The 18,430-nt window shown below is 30.7% G+C and overlaps 1 protein-coding gene across 2 annotated transcripts in view; it reads right to left on the bottom strand.

Moving 5' to 3' along the window:
- LOC111639864 (dynein beta chain, ciliary-like) overlaps positions 1 to 18,430 on the bottom strand; it is a 131,210-nt gene that overhangs the window by 15,617 nt on the left and 97,163 nt on the right. Inside the window, exons 28-30 of one of the 2 annotated variants that reach the window (XM_023385813.1) lie at positions 12,989 to 13,265; positions 8,106 to 8,333; positions 3,271 to 3,422 (exon numbers count right to left, since the gene is read on the bottom strand). In XM_023385813.1, coding sequence (XP_023241581.1) covers positions 3,271 to 3,422; positions 8,106 to 8,333; positions 12,989 to 13,265 — 657 coding nt within the window. Of the gene's footprint in view, positions 1 to 3,270; positions 3,423 to 8,105; positions 8,334 to 12,988; positions 13,266 to 18,430 lie in introns of those variants that run through there. The other variant, XM_023385815.1, reaches the window with a different exon arrangement.

Genomic DNA, 18,430 nt, shown 5'->3' with positions numbered 1-18,430 from the left:
GCAGCTTTAAATAACTTTACCGAAGGAAAATCGGTGCACTACAACTTTAGAACGATTAATTAACTTTGATAAAAAACTCCCATTAAAAAACATTAAAAAGCAATAAAGCGTGAAGCGCGTGTCATTATAGGTTGATTAAAATCGCGATAAAATTTTTTCGCGCGGCCAAAAATTCTGAAAAAATTTGGGGACCTAAAAAACATTCCAAAAATTCAAAAAAAAAATTTTTTTCAAAAGTAGCCTTAACGACCGTTTTTTACGTAACGCTATAAAACTTGCTCCAGTCACACTCGAGCGCGGCTCAGAAGGGGAAGTAGCCAAGACATAGCCAAATATTGTAGTGCCACATCACTAGCGGACATTTGAAATTTGCCAACTAGAACAGTCGGTTAACCGATGTAACGGTTAATCGGGGGTCGGATAATCGATGCTCTACTGTAATATAATTAAAATTATTCTCTTTGTAATATTTAGCTGATAATATTAATTATAAAACTTCTATTACAAGAATTATCTTTAAATTTTAAATTTATTAGAATTAGCAATACTTACTTAAAGTAAATTGATATGATGTATAAATAATATTGGAAATGTTAAAATTTTTTGGAATGAATAAAGTTTATTTAAAAAAAAATTAATAGATAGATAAAAGTTGTGAATTAATAATATACTACTTATTAATGTAAATATCTTACAAAATTAATGTAATAAACTAAATTAATATAAAACTAAATTAATTAATATTAAAAGTTCTAGTTTTAAACTTTATCCAAGCTTCATTTTTATATACAGGTATCCCTTGTATAAAACAGTACAGTAATACTTCGGTTATTGTTGGTTTTGGTTTTTGTCAATTTTTTTGCAAAAAATTTGTCTCAGTTGCCTCAGATTTCATTGGTATGCCCATGTGACCTCACTGCTAATTTTGCAAAAACAAAGGGCAACCCACACATTTTCCTGTTAGTGTGGTGTTGTTTCTCGTTGTGTGAGCATTACCCCACACATCTAACCATTTTTCATTTTTTTCATTTTGTTTCATTTTCATAATACCTTTATTTAAAAGACCTCTGCTCCACAGAGGTCTTTTAAATAAAGGTTAAAATACAACTATAAATGAGGTAATAAGACGGAAGGGTTACATAATTACTGATTCATACATACATACAATTATAAAATAGAAAATATATACAGGAATCATTACAGTGCACTATATACACAACTGATACTAGCAAAATAGAATATACTTACACAGGAGAGGTAGATTTACCAAAATAATGAGTGCGGTGAATTGTAAAATAAAACATAATTAACAGATGAGGTACATGACAAGGCACATTATAAGCTACATAACCTAGGAGTAAATACAATAAGCATAGAAATACAATAATAATTTTCTGAATTAATTAGTGGAATGACATTAGGACAAAGAATAACACACATGGCTATCGATATGACAGAATAAATATATACACATATAGGCAAAGGTAGCAATTACAAAACATATAGATTACATATATACTTTTGACAATGTGATGAGGCTAGAAAACACAACACCTTTATGGAGGCCTTCTATTATTGCTCATATGCTTAAAATAGTCTTTGATGAGGCTTTTGAGCTCCTGAAACAAAGTGTCATTTTTTATCAACTCATGTGTAGGGCAAGGCCAGTGTATGCCAGCCACACCAGTAAGAAGTTGGAGCTTCAACCTATTACTTTCAGTCACTGGTAGATGTAGTGCAGTGGCCCATCCTCCATATTGCAAATGGTGCAGGTACCTTCTTCCTGAATTTTGAATCTTCGCAGGTAGCTGGCAAATGACCCATGCCCAGTCAGAAACTGGGCTTCCTCATGGGTGAAGAAACGTCTATTTTGTCCTATGTTATTGAAGATACCTGGGGAAAAAAGGGGAGTAATTGCATCTGTGTTTTCATTGTTCCAGTTATGTTCCCAAGTGCAGTTACACTCTCCTGAAAATAGCTCTAGCACTACTCTTTGTTATTGCATTGTGAGCATAAACACCTTTACTGTCCTCAGCAGCCTGCCTGGCCAGAGCATCTGCTCTGTCATTCCCAAGCAGGCCCTGGTGCCCTCTAACCCAGGAAAGGGCAAAGCTGTTGTTACTCTCCAATGCCAAATGATTAATTTTGCTGACAGTAATTAGAGTACACTTGATATCCTGGAACACATCTAGCCAAGCAATTCAATTGCTTTCCTATCCTTTTAGTTCCATAATGGGACTAAAGAAAGTTTCCAAAGCCAGCAGCCCTTTGAAGAAGGCCAGGAACATGATTGAGTTGAAGAAGGAAATCATTGAAAAATACAAGTGGCATTAAGATTGCTGAAATATACCACATATATGGGAAGATGCCATTCAAGATAAGTTCCATTGAAGCAAAAGAGGAGGATAATGTCTTTCACTACATTATCCTCCTCTTTTGCTTCAATGGAACTTATATGCATGAATGTGATAACGGAACAAAGCTCGCAAACAATTGAAGATGTCAAACAGTTATTATTAATTTGGATCAATGAAAACTATTATATTAATTTCTTATCGTTTTTAGTATTAAACACTATATTTATTCTCTATAAAATGTGTTTTTGGTATGGATTTTGGAGTATCTAGAATGAATTAATTAGATTTACATTGATTCATATGGAAATAATTGCCTCAGTTTTCATTGGTTTTTGGATTTCGTCAATTATTTTTGGAAAGATTATCAGCAAAAACCCGAGGTATCACTGTAGTTATATTCTGAAAAAGTTCCATGTTATGCAAATCTATGTTATACAAAACAAAGAACTGATACAAATCATGGGAGTTAGGTTCCAAAAGTTAACAAAAGTATACTATTTTTTTCATTACCAAGAGAAATATGTTTATTAAATTAGAGAAGAATTACCATTAACATTATAAATATCAAGCTTTTTCTTGTTAGTCTCTTGAACATTTTTCACTGTAGGCAATGTATCAGCATTAACTACATAAGATCTGTTTTCCAAACAAATCATTATACTTAACTAGTGCAGTTATGCTTTTTTTATGTGTATATTTAAAAGTAAAGTCTGCCATTTAAATATTTATATTAAACTGATAATATTAAAAACTATCCAACAATCAAAAATTATACTTGGTAAGTCAATATTTCTGAAGATGGATCATGGAGCAATGTATCAATAAGTTTAGTATATTACTTAAAATAATTAAGTAAAACAATTTGTAAATATACTTTCTGATTTATTTACATAAATGTTATAAATTATAATACCTTATAATTAGATCACCAAAATTAAATGGATAAATTTTGTTCCATCCTTGAGGTCCAAATTTACGTCTTTCTGCAACTACTGCATGGAAATAACACAATGAAAATAAAATACTTTTGAATTCCATTTCTTTAGAACATGATTCTAAAACATCCTGAAAAAAATAATAATCTCAATTTTATATATGATTAAATTTTTCATTAATTATATTTTCAATTCATTATCACTCAACATAATTCCCTAGATTTTATACTCATTTAAAAAGCATGGATTATTACAAAATTTAAATGAATTCAATATTTCAATATTGTTCATTTGAAACTAATTACTAATTTAATAGAAATATTTCATGTCTTTGATAGTCTCAGTAAGTAAGTATTTATAAAAGTTAATGATGCAAAATATTAGTCATATTGAATATTCTAATTTTTCAATTAGTTACTTGATACTTTCATCATAAATAAAAAATTTTTATTTACTACTAAATATTTTACAATGACAATATATTCACAGCTATATTTAAATTAAAAACATCTCTTTAGAGACATTAAGAGCATAACATCTCTTAATCAAAATATATACAGTACTAGCTGTTATCACGACTTTGCCCGTGCAGATTTTCAAGCAAACCCCATTTATATTCAGTATTTCAACAACCATAGTAATTGTTATATAACACCTACCGCTAGAATGATGAGAATTGCCGAGAATCAAATGAACTGTTTTCAATTTGATCAATTTTCTGGAACATTTACAATCATTCTATAATCGAACCAATATGCAATAACAAATTCAAATTTAAAACGGTTCGAACATTTGGTTAAAAAATCAAAATATATAAAAATATTTATAACAATGTCTGAAATGTTATCAATTTAATACATCTAAGTACTCAATGTAGTTGAAAACAAAAAATTGCATCTAAAATAGTACAGTAGAAGCCATTCTTCAGGTTAAGCCTTAATCCTCTTCCTCTCTCCCCATGGGGAAATTTCGAAAAATCCTTTCTTAGTGTGTGTTTTCATGACATACCAACTGTGTACAAAATTTCACCTCTTTAGGTTCTGCGGTTTGCTCTGGGCAATGATGAATCAATCATTCAGTCAGTCAGTCAGTCAGTCAGTCAGTCAGTCAGGACAAGTAATTTTATATATTTAGATATATACAAGTGTTGTATCAAAATCTATAATTGTAACAAAATTTATGGAATTTTTAAACAATTTACATAAATATAGGTGGAGAAGAACCTATAAAGGAAGGTCGACCCCATCAGTGTTGATTGTGTTCCAGTGATTGTGAAAGGATATTTTGATTAGATGTTTAGAAGACTTTGAAAGTTTTTTAAGTCTTCAATGTTGTTTGTTTATGTAATTTTAATACATATATTTCATTCTGAATTTATTTTTAAAAATATTTTTTGCAAAATATGCAATTAAAACAATTAATACATATGTTGTCCTTGTACTCACTTATTCTTTTGAAGTTATACACTGAACATGCACAGATCTCAAGCAACTCCAAAAGAAAACACAGACAACACTTACTAAGCATAAATCTAAGAAAGACTAAAGAAGGTCATGGCCACCTTCTTCCTCATAAAAAGGGTGGCCATGGCCTGATTAATGTAAAACCTCCACTATTAATATAATTAACCTCCACTGGTTATTAATATAATTAACCACTGATTAATATAATTAACCTCCACTACAAACAAATTCTGATACTGCAGGAGTTTTTCCACAAAAATCAAGAAACATCAAGATTTCATAAAGCTTGATGTTTCTTGATTAACCTTGAGCTTGATTAAGCTTGATCAAGAAACATCAAGCTTTATGAAATCTTGAAACATCAAGATTTCATAAAGCTTGATGTTTCTTGATAGTACCAACACATTGTTAAACTTACACTCTGTCCACCTGGATATAAATCAATAAATAAATAACATAGACACCATTAAGCAGTCATGGACCCAAAACACACTTCTTGTCAGGCATGCCTATGACCTAGCTCAGGACTATGTTGACCAAACTGCATCACACTATTGGCTGGCTAGGGGTGCCTGTTTGGAGAGACCAAAGAGTTCACGGTTACCATTCAAGATCTGATCATAAACACTAAAAACTACAAAAAACATATTCTGAAGGATACATCACTCACAAATGACTCTTGCAGAAAATGTCCAATTCTGCCAGAAATAATACAACATAGTTGCAAGTTCTTTAGTTGCAAGCTCTTAGCACAGACTATTTACATAGGCATAATCAAATAGTAAATACAGTGGTACCTCAGGATACGAAATTAATCCGTTCCGACACTGAGATCGTATCATGAAAATGTCGTAAGGTGAATCATTTTTTCCCATACGTTTACATGTAAAACCAAATAATTCGTTCCAATACGAAAAACACACTCAAATTAAAGCTAAGTAATACATTAAAAAAATAATAACTATAGTAAGGAAAACACTGAAAAATGCATTTTGTGGTTGTAAATGTATAAATAACCGTAATAGAATAATAATTGATTAAAAACAAATGTAGTTTTATTTGCACTTTACCTTTGAGGATAGACGACGGTGGAGGTGTAAACTGGTGGCGGAAGAGAGGGAGAAGGGAAATGATACTAAAACTTAACTTACATAACATAATGTAACAATAACTTAAAAATAACTTAGAAAAGATTAAAAAAATTAGTGTTGTTTTATATATATATTTTTAAATTTTTATTCACTGCTTTTTGCTTTCTTTCCTTCACTTCCACCAGCACTTTCACTGGATAGAGGTCGCTTGGTAAAATATCTATCCAAAGAGGTTTGGCTTTGCCTACTTTTTAAAATGTTTCTAAAATGACTTAGGCAAATGTCATTACTCCGAGCAGCAATACGGCCAGTGTGAACCTTTTCGGGATGTTTCTTTTCAATAAAATCAGTCACTTTCTGATAATACCTCGAGATTTCCTTTATCGAGCGAGATCCTTCCATGACGAAGCAAACACGCGGACTGAGACAGACGAACAGAAGTAAATAAAAAATGGCCCTGCAAACTAATGTAATGTCGCATGATGAGTTTTTGTTCGTATCGTGGAGCAAAAATATGTTCGAATTTCATGTCATATCCTGAAAATTTCGTATGCTGGGGCATTCGTATCCTGAGATACCACTGTATAATATACAAATAGCTTGCACATAAACACAGTTTACTAAACATCCAGGTTTCATACTACAAATATACTCCACAGTCTATATTAGATAATGACACAAAATATACTATGATAGAGCCATAATCACAGATAAAAGAATTCATCATAATAGACATCACTTTTGTTGACAACTGTAATAAGATTGCTTATATAATAGACATTTCTGCTCCAAACACTCATAACATGTGCAAGGCCCTGGACTGGGATGAAAAACATTCTTTTAACCAAAAACCGAAACAAAAACAAATCTTGATCTTCGTGATTAATTAAAATTAAGGGAATTAAATTATAAAGGAAAAAGGGAAAAAACAAAATTATTTTAATATTAAAACCCCACAAAAAAGAGAAAAATTAGTAAATTAAATTTTTTATTTAAAATTTTTTAAAGACAAGACAAACAAAAAAGGAAATGCTAGTTAAGGTACAAGGTTCGTTCAACACTGAATGAAAGACGGTGTCGAATTGTATTCATAAACAATCATCCTTCTCGGGAACTGATCTGGTCTAATTTCACCTGGTAACAGAGAAAGACCAATCTGTGACCGAGAAAGGGAATTAATAACCAATAAAGTGATTATTTGTGAGACAAAAAGGTATTTAAGCCCAGGCTAAAGGACACTTCGTTCTTTGCTGTAGCAACCTGTGAGGCTGTGTCCCTCATTGGGGTGCTTCCTGCAAGGTTCCATCTTCATCCTTTGCCAATTTATCCTCCAAAAGTTATAGACCTTTGTTGAGAGAAACTTTGGGCATTCCAATCTGCATTCTTCAGACATTGTTTCCTGTTCAACAACTGGACTTAGAATGCAACATCCAGTCAGCGAATGGAAACCACCTTCATCACTGGACTTTTCTCTTCTTCTTTGAAGACTATGCACTGAAGTATACAAAGACTTAAACCCTTTGTGACTATAAACTTTTTGTGAGTTAAATTGTCTAATAAATGGGTTGTGTTGTTTGTAAATGAGGCATTGATCTCTGACTCAACCACTCCCACATGACATTGACTGACTGTTACCGCTCAGCAGTCCAGATGGCAATGGAAACAATAATGATATCACATATATTTGCTATTTTTCATTTTAAAATTTCTTTCCCTCAGCCCCCTCACACATGAAAAAGGCTCACACTGAAAAAATCAACAAGTGCACTCCACTTACTCAAGAAATAAAGAAACTGTGGAGAATGCATAGTGTGTTGTGCTTACTGTCCTTTCTTCCTCTGGTGTCATAACACACATTATACAAAAGTCTAGAAACTTTAAACCTTAATTAAAACACTTACATGACACTACAGAAAACTTCAATATTGAACACATTAAGAAATTTCTAGATGTGGACACACAAACCAATTACACAGAAGCTTAATGTTGTTGGGTAGCTATGCCTTGATTTTAGTCTGGCATAGCACTTGGCACCAGTATTAGCTGAGCATGGTATTTGCAACATAAGAAGCAATAGTAATGTAAAAATATTAGTTAATATTTCAAGGATTTAAATAAATAGTAAAATGTTAAGATTTAATAATAATAATGAATTTAATATATTATTCTAAGAATGTAATTCCAACTATTGAATATTATAAAGTTTTTCATTGTTTAGAAGAATGACATTCAAAATACAAAGTTTAATTTTAAAATTACCTGATCAAAATTATCAAAAGCTCTGTGTAGATTTGCAAGCATTCCTCTAGGAGGCTCATTAGTAATTTTAATTGCTGATTCTAAAATTCCATGGGGAATAATATGTGTTTCTGGACTTTCTGCAGGCTCTGCACTCATAAATACACGGAAATTTGGATGACTATCTTCAAAATATTGTTCTAATTTTTTTTCAAGGTTGGGTAACCACTTTTGAACTAGATGAATATTCTAAGAAAAAAAAAATTATAATATAATTTGAATAAATTTTGCTTATTATATTTTAAAACTGTAACCATTGAATCAAAAAGTTTGTTCATATACACTTTGTATCATTACTAGATTTACTATATATCTTTGAATTTACTTCTGGTTTCAGTTGTACTTTGTTTAAAATAATGCAGTATAAAAATGCTCTATTGAATTATTGGAGAATATCCGTTAAGATGAGAAATATGTTGTAGAATATATGGTTTTCAGAAATTTGTACCTACATTCTTTGAAATATAAATAGTATAAGTTTGATACATTTGGATTACAAATTTCTATGGCGAAATATAATGTATGATACAAAATAGAGTACACTTAAACTTTTTGTTTTGGTTTTGGAATAATGTTTGATACAATATATTTGATTTACAATCAAGAGTTATTTCTGTAAAACCTTGTCTAAGACTTGATATATATCTGCAAGAACAGTAATAGATTACTGGAGTAATAGATTATTAGTGTTGTTATATATATAGAAATAACTGAGTTGCTGATATTTTAAAACTAATTCCCAATCCAATAAATCTTGTAAGTCAGTTAAAGTATCTGTAGTTAAATGTTGATATTTTAGGACTAATTTAATATCTAATTTTTGTATGTTATTTTTAATGAATGTATTTGATAGATTTTGATATTGCAATATTTTTTCCAATCAATAGAGTAACTGTATTTATTAATAAATTGATCATTTAATGATTGATACTGAGAAATTAAATCCCATTTTGCATATTTAATATTTCTTCAATAAATGAAATTGGAAATTTATAATTTTTCCATATATAATTCTAATTTAATTTATCAACAAAGTCATAAATAAATTGCTGACTTAAATTAGATCTTTGACTTATTATTTCCCAGTTTACAAATTCTTTAAAATGATGAAAACTGTTTTCATCTACTGGTAAAGAAGAATATTTTTCCCAATCAATTGGCATGGTAGGTGGCTTGTAAGTCTAAAAAGTAAAAAAAACAACAGATTATTTATTTATTTCTTTGGATAAACCACAGTCTCTCAGAATGTGAATTAAATATTTTTGGCAAATTCTTTCTTTCCTCAAACTGTTTTTAAAAATCTTCAAATTTCTTAAATATTCCAATAAAACAATGCATAAAATTATTGAATATTTTAAAAAAGTTAATATCTTTAATTAGTCTTTATGTTATAATGAAACAGTTTTAATAAGTACAAACAAAAGTATACTTAATACCAAGTCCCAATTCATCCCATTTTTACTGGGACAGTTACAGTTTTTGATAAAATGCCCCAATGTCACAATTTTTTCCCAAATGTCCTGCTTTTTACAGGAAATAAAATGCATATGTAGACATGGTATGACGATATAAGGAATTAGCATAGTGTTACAGAATGAACATCGACTATAAATTGATGCACTGGCAATTTTGGCAATTTATTTCTGTTTCCATCTAACAACTCTGTCCAACAGTCTGATTGGACAGACAGTTCACACACACACGACAGTTTGAACATGTTATACTACTTATAGATTTGTAGATTCTTATAATTTTTATTGTTTTTCATCCACATAATGCTGAAACATAAGTGCAGTATAATTGATAATATTAGAAGAGAATATCCCTTTATTAAAGGTGTAGATAAAAACGTGTAATGTACATTTTGTAACTAAATTTTTCATTTCACATGATGGTTGGTCAGACATAGTCAATCAAATAAAAATGAAAAAACAAAAAAATTCTGTACAAAGTAACGTTTCCATTAAATCCCATTAATATAAGTAATATAAGTAATTTCTTAAATGTGAAAACCTGAAGTGAAATCGATAAACAGTTATCACTGGCAGCACAGGAGGCAACCTTTGCTTATCACATGGCAGCTCATAACCACAGCTTTAAGTCCATAGACTTAAAGCTGTGGTTATGAGCCATAGACTGCACAACTGCTACCATAAAAAACTTTTCAATCATAAATTCAGATGTTCGCAAACAAAGTGCAAGCAATAGCCACTAATGTTATTGCACCATTTGCAATAAAGCAGATTAATGAAGACCTCAAAGAAGAAGCTTGTTTCATATCAGTATTAATCGATGCATCTAACCACTTGGACAAAAAGTTACTACCTCTAGTTGTAAGATATCATGAAGAAAAAGGAATTAAGGTGAAGGTGTTAGAGTTATTTAATTAAGAACTGTTATTTTCTTGTGTCGGAAGTGTTAGAGAAGTTTGATCTAGAAAAGGTTATATTTATATCAGCAGATAAAACATATATGAACTTTGGTGGAAAGAAGAGAAAGGAAAAGAATAATTTGTACTTCAAAATGCAAGAAAACACTACCAATAATTTAATTGGCATTGGTTGTCCTGCCCATGTGATACATAATACTGTGTAGATTGCTGCAGATTGCCTACCTATAGATCTTGAATTAATAGTTAACAAGATTTACCAACATGTCCACATTTATATGTATGAGCTGAGGAACTCCAATTATTTTGAAAATTCACCAACACAGAGTATAAAACTGTTTTAGGTAACAGCAAGACAAGTAGACCCTCTTTCTTTCCTGCAATCGAGTGTGTCATTGACCTTTTCCCAGCATTGAAGTCATATATCCTTTCCATTGACAAATGTCCTACCATGTCACGACATGGTGCATTTATCGACACTTGGCACAATACATACATTTTAATTCATACAGAAACGCGTTTCGGGCTTCCGCCCCTCTTCAGTCTGTTACATCGATAGTATACGGTATCAGTCCGTATCAGTATTGTGCCAAGTGTCGATAAATGCACCAAGTCGTGACATAGAATCAGAAGAAACAAGAAAAAGAAGACACAGTTTCGACAAATAACTAAAAAAAATGTCCTACCAGTCGAAATAATTTGTTTGAGAATTCACTTTCACTTATACTTCTACATTTCCTTGCTAGCCAGTTAAAAACCGTTTCTGATAACATCAAATATGTTGAAAAGCAAGAAATAACAACAATGGAAGTGAAGGATGAAATAAACAAACTTGTGGAAAAGTTAAGTTGCAGGAAGGCAGAAAAGTTTCTTATTACTACTGTAAGAAATCAGTTGCAAGAATTAGAAAAGAAGGGCACATAAAAGTTGAAAATTATGCAGTAGATTTCTATGACACTTGCATTGAATACTCCAGTAGTAGTATACACTATTTCTCATTCCTCTCCAGTCTAAGGATTGGGTCAATTTGTAGAGAAGGAGCCCATGACTTGGAAGAATATACAGTAAGAAAGCCAGATATTTTATGAATATGTAGCATACAAGAAAGCTACATATTTCATGAGGAAAGTGTCACCAAATTTTACTGTGAATGAAGAGACTTATTTAATGAGTTTGCATGTGTGAAAAAATATTGTAAAAGCAAATTTGAAGTACAGAGTGAACTGAAAGATCAAAGTGTCAGTGAAAAATGGTGTGATATATTTCTTATTTTACAAAGCAGGATATAAATGTTGATAACATAGAATGCCTAGTTAGTTTTTGTTTGGTACTGCCAGAATCCAATGCAGCTGTTGAATGTGTTTTTCATTAATAAATACATTGTGGACAAACCAAGAAAAAACAGACTTAAATTGAGACAGTGAAGGCTTTAACCATTTTAAAGACCCATTTTAAGGATTTCTCTTGTGCTGAGTTCTATGTCCAAATATCAAAAGAAAAAATACTTCTTGAATAGGTCTATAAATCTGATAAATATTCTAATGAATCTAAAATATAAAACTATTATGTATATTTTAAAGCTGCAACTTTTCTAATTAAGTATGTTTGTGAATATTTTTTTGCAGTATAATTGTTTTTTCAAAAAAATTCAACTTTAAAAAAATAAAAACAATACACACATTATGTTAATTATTGTTATGTCAGTATATTATTTAAAGTGAAATATAAAATATTTAATAGATTTATTTTTGATTTTCTTCATTTTTAACATGTCCTTTTTAAATGTCCCAGATTTTATAATAAAAATGTGGGAATATCCCAGTTTTTAAAAAAACATTATCAGAACCCTAACTTAATACATGTAACTGCATCATGTTTTTCTTCTTTTATTATCTGAATCATTTGACTTTTCTTTTGCTGAATTAAATAAAAAGTATCTGAGGTTTTATTTCTGTTTGTTTTTTTTGTCTTCTATAAGAAAAATACATTAGTGTTGCTCTTAGCATAATCATTAAAATAATATTTTTATATGTCTTTTTTAAAGTTCTAAAAAGAATTTATGATTTTTATATTATTTAGATAATGTATTATAAAATTCTAATAAAATTAATTATATCTATTCAGTTTATTCAAAATCAAAAGTAAAATGTAAACAAAATTTTATATAAAAAGTTAATATATTTAGTACATTTCTAGCTATTACAGTAGACTCCCCTATAACACTGTTGATAATTCTGTGTTATATGAATTCCATGTTGTACGAGTCACTTATATTTTACAAATATGTGACCGTTCACAGCCCGGCACACATATTTGTAAAATCTAAGTGACTTGTACAACATGGAATTCATATAAAACAGAATTATCAAGTGTTATAGGGGGTCTACTATACACTGTTTAATGTAATTTTACATTTACAATACAAAAAAAATTCTCTCATATTAAAAATAATTACCTGCAAAATAACCCAATGTCCTTTCTGACTAGCAATATCTAAAGCATTTTCAGCAACTATTTCTTGACCTTGGCCCAAAGATACATTGTGAAAATTTTTATTATCTGTAGTATATCCCATTTTTTCTCCATGATTTTCAACATCTTTTAATGGGTCAACTCCAGGTGACAAAATAAAAAAAATTGGTGTGCTAGGTGAGGATTCTTCAAATGATTTGGAAAATTCAATGTTTCTACTTTCAACATATTTGTTTCCTAACTTTTCTTCTATAAATAATCTTTAAAATATCAATGACAAACAATCAGTTATCAATAAAAGTTTATTCAAATTTACTTGTAAATATCATATATTTTCATTTTCAAAATTAAAAAATTGTATAATATTATATTATTAGCTGACAGACCTGGCAAATGCTTGGGTTATTTTAAGAAAACATCAGATGTGAAAATTACACACAGTTGGTAACTATATATGTTGCAACAGAAGCAATACTTGCTTCTGTTGCAGTGTCAATGAATTTCATCACTTTTCTTTTGGTCCTCTCTTAATAAAATAAAATTTGTTTTATTTATGTATCTTTGCATAGACTTGTTCCATCATATTTTATAGAAATATTTAAAAAAGTTAAAACATTTCTCTCACACAACAATGAAAGTAATTCTTAGTATAGCAATTTGTAACAAAACAATTTAAAGTGATATATTTGAGAGGCAATGATTATATTTTAAAGAAATATCAAAAGTAGATACGAAATAATAGTAATGAGATTTTTTAAATACTTTCAAAATATTCATGCATCCTCAGGCTTTATGTTGGAGGCAATAAAGTATATTACAGGTAACCCCATATAACACGATAGTTACGTTCCAAAAAATTGCCATGTTATGCGAATCAAAGAACTAGTACAAAAAGGAGGGTTAGGTTCCAAAAATTAAAAAACATGCTACTATATTTTCATAATTAAGTTAAATATCTTTATTAAAATTTTCTTAAGTGANTTTAAAGTGATATATTTGAGAGGCAATGATTATATTTTAAAGAAATATCAAAAGTAGATACGAAATAATAGTAATGAGATTTTTTAAATACTTTCAAAATATTCATGCATCCTCAGGCTTTATGTTGGAGGCAATAAAGTAAATTACAGGTAACCCCATATAACACGATAGTTACGTTCCAAAAAATTGCCATGTTATGCGAATCAAAGAACTAGTACGAAAAGGACGGTTAGGTTCCAAAAATTAAAAAACATGCTACTATATTTTCATAATTAAGTTAAATATCTTTATTAAAATTTTCTTAAGTGATACAGATGAATATAAATTAAACAATGTTTTCTTTGTCATCACTAAAAGCACTATTAACCGAGAACGTTTTATTTTTGGCAAGTTATCGTTATCCTCTGAGCATTTTTCTGCATTATTTTCAGATTCATGCTTTACCTTTTGCAAAAAGTGTATGTAATTTTAGATTGCTTGCTCAGAGCCGGTCCTACCATAGGGCGAATGGAGCAGCCGCTTCAGGTGCTAAGTCCTAGGGGCGCCTCAGTGGTAAAGAAAATTAAAGGAAAAAATATTTTTTTCACTTTTTGATATTTTAATTGCAAGCGTGTGGCCAGTATGTGAATGGTCTTATTTGTTGAGACACGCGTGGATCGGGTGCATGGGCGGGGTTCCACCTCCAGGCGCCATAATAGGATCGCGCTCCATCCTAAAACTTGCCTAGGGCCGGCACTGTGCTTGCTTCTAGTGAAAAGATCTTTATAAATTTCCTTATATGGTGCTAAGCACTTATGGAATAAGGGAAAAACATCTGGCAACACCAGAAGCAAGACGTGTCGAGATATGGCAAAATTGAAACAATTTTCGCAAAGGACCATGTGTATGGAGACGAGAAAAGAACATTTACACACTGATGTACTAATAGTTCACGAAAATAATAATTTTCGTGAACTATTAGTACTTAAGTATGTAAAAATTTATTACATTTCATGTTGTACGAGAGTTTTACCCATTTCTTGAACTGTGTCAAACTGTGCTTTATAACACGGTGCTATAAAAGTACCGTGTTATACGGGAGATGGTACCAATTCTCAAACCATGTTAGAGTGAATCCGTGCTATAGAAGTGCCATGTTATACGGGGGTTACCTGTACTAGTATTCAAGTGAAAAGACACTGATTAAAAAGTAATGACATCAGAGCTGATTTTAGTGAGTTGTATATTGTAATTTAGCATACATGCTCTTAATAATTAAATTGTTTTATTGATTTGTTATTTCCAAAATGGAAGAAAATTAATATGAAGTTAAGTGTGTTGTGTTTTCAGTGGCAAATTGGTCTATAGGTAGTGATGTCAAAGATTTGTTTGATAAAATGAACTTTTCAGTCATTTGAATCATTTTAAAGAAATTTGCAGACATTTATAAATCTTTTTAAAATATAATGGATCAAGTTTATTGGAAAGATATAAATAACAAGAAAGATAAATTCCTTGGAAAAAGTTGAGATAAAAGTTCAAAGACACTGTACATCCGAACATGTCTACAAAGACTTCACCCAGATATAATACTGTCACAAACAAACAAAATTTTACTTTTATTTATAATTTCAAGCATATAAAATTAAAAAATTAAAATATAAACTGCTTTAAAGAAAAAAAATATTTCCATCGTAGGTAAGATAATACTAAGACATTCAGATATAAATTTTATATTTTATTTCAGTAAATAATTACTGAACAATTATTTTTTAAGTATAATACTTTTCTATTAAATTACAGAGATTAGAAAATATTTATATTAAAAAATAATGAAAAACAACTTCATGTTCTTTAAAAATAACAACAATAATAACGAGCAATTATTTATTGTGACATCATCACAATGCTGGGCTACAATTTTTAATATATATAATTTAAAATATATGTTCTCCACCATAAATTAGTAGTGGCTTGCCCCTGTACATCATACTTTTCCTTCCTTGCACCTGTCATCTATCTAATTCCTTTCAGGGAAAAATTTTTGAATTGTTTTTTGCTTTTGGTTTACATTATAAGTTTGTATATAGTTAATTGGGGACTCCTGTCCCTAAAGTTTCCATATCTAGTCTCATCTTTCATCTATCTAACTCCATTCTTGAGATTAAGGAAAGACAAATGGACAGATGACAGTTGGAATTTATAGGTCTCCAAGTTTTTCAAATTGCAACCCAATAATCTGCTCTATTGAAGTTCACTTTAAGAACAGTTTTTCCTCAAGCATTTTCAGACAACCAAATCAAGTGTCATCAGACACACTGTGTCTCTTGATGGTGGACTTAGTTTTCCAGAAGTGCTTGAGGAAAACAGAATAGTCTACTATTGAAAACAGATGCATGCCAATGTTTAAATAATGTTTCACAGAAAAAATGATCTTTTATTATGATAACTTTAATGAAGCCTCTATCTGACTGTTATCTTGATATCTCTGATTATTTATATCTATGGTATAAAGTACGAGGATGATTTTTTCCAACCTCCGATAGTTCATAAAACAAAGACAAGTGTAAATGTAAGAACGCCGATTGGGGAGATTTTATTCCCTACCATCGGGATAGCTCTAAGGTCTACACATATGTGGGTGGTGATTTTAAGAGGCAGCAAAAGACAAGTGTTTCACAGAAACCGTTTATTCTTGTTGAAAATGCTTACATATTTTTTTAGCAAAGGTCCTTAAGTTCAGAACTTTGGGTTGTCTTTGGAAGTTGTTTTCGGAGCCAATCTGGTCCTACGCTGGAGGGGCCCCGTGACAGTGTTGAGTGAAAAGTTCGAGATCTGAAGTGACAGTACACGAAAGATGAAAGGAAGCACAACAGCTGGAGGCAAATGAACACAACAGGTAGTCTAGTGGAAGCTCTTTTTGTCCTTGAAATTGGTGTTTTTATAAGTTTTTTGAGATTGACTCGTTGTTAATTGGACAGACTTTTCCTCATTGCTTTCCAATTGGTCTTTCACCTGTCTCCAGGTGTAAACGGAACTTTGTATAGTTCACAGAAAAGGTCGGCTGGAGATGGTTTATCCAACACCATCTTTTAGACTCTGATTGCATTTAATCGTTGACTATGACACCCGAGCTCATTCTGATATTTTTCAAGTTTTGTTTTGCTTTGTAAACTGTGTCTTAAATTTTTAAATTTTAAATTTTCTTTTTCTATATCTAAAATTTTGTTTTTTCCTCACTCTTTATGAGTGTTGACGTCAAAGTCTGGTGTCACCGACTTGACACTTATATAATTTGTTTTCTTGACAGTTTAACTTAACAAAATTTTACATATCCCTTTCTTTGGGGGCTATTTCCGGGGCCTCACATAAATAACAAAATGAATTTATTACCAAAAGTTAGGTACAAGCATGTTTACTTTTTGACATAATCACCGTGAAGATTGAGACATTCATCATATCTATGGACAAGCTTTGCAATCCCCTCTTCATAAAATGTTGCTGCCAGTGACTTGAGATGGGCTTTAACGCTGTTTTGAAGATTGTAATTAGTCTTGAACCTCTGCCCTCCTGACCACGTTCAGTTCAGGAAAGAGGTGGAAGCCACTCAGCACTAAATTGGTGCTATATGCTGGGTGTTTAAAAAGTTTCAAGCTGAGCGGAAGTCTGAAAGGTGGATGTCTTCACACACCTTTAATATGTGAAGACTTCCACCTCTTTCCTGAACTGAAAACTTGGCTAGTAGGGCAGAAGTTTGAGACTAATGATCTTCAAAACAACATAAAAGCCCATCTAAAACCACTGGCGGCAACTTTCTATGAAGAGGAATTGCAAAGCTCGTCCACAGATATGATGAATGCCTCAATCTTCACGATGATTATGTCAAAAAGTACTCATGTTTGTACCTAACTTTTGGTAATAAATTCATTTTGTTATTTACAATTGTCTTTGTTTTATGGACCATTGGAGGTTGGAAAAAAAAACGCCCTCATAATTTAATATAAGATTTAAAAAATTCCTAATAAAATTTTATATCATAATAAGACAAAAATTTTGTGAAAAGTATCTTACAGAATTGCATAAACCATTCTATCTGGTCTGAGACATCTCATCATACATAATCTCTCTAATGCTATTTTGTTCTTCCATTCTTGAGGAAATTTTTCTTTCTCTGGTGCTTCACTATCTACAAATTTATACCAACGTTTTGCAGAGCCTTCAATTTCTTTATCAAGATTTCTGAATTGATCCATACTTGAAAGTACCTACGACAAATAAAATCATGATGATAATTTTTTTTATAAATAAATTAATTATTTTATTACTAATTCAATTAACTAATTTTAATTAAATACAATGTACAGTGAAATTCTTTTAGCCCAGCAACTAGTTTGCCAGCAAATCAAATAAACCAGCATTTTGTGCTTGTCCTTGGGAGAGGGTTACTGGTGCACTAGATAGGTTT

The sequence above is a fragment of the Centruroides sculpturatus genome, unplaced genomic scaffold, assembly GCF_000671375.1.
Source record: "Centruroides sculpturatus isolate CEXI.00-Female unplaced genomic scaffold, Cexi_2.0 scaffold1303, whole genome shotgun sequence".
In the NCBI taxonomy this organism is placed as follows: domain Eukaryota; kingdom Metazoa; phylum Arthropoda; class Arachnida; order Scorpiones; family Buthidae; genus Centruroides; species Centruroides sculpturatus.
Note: the sequence above shows the minus strand (reverse complement) of the source record. Positions and strands in the feature narration are given on the sequence as shown.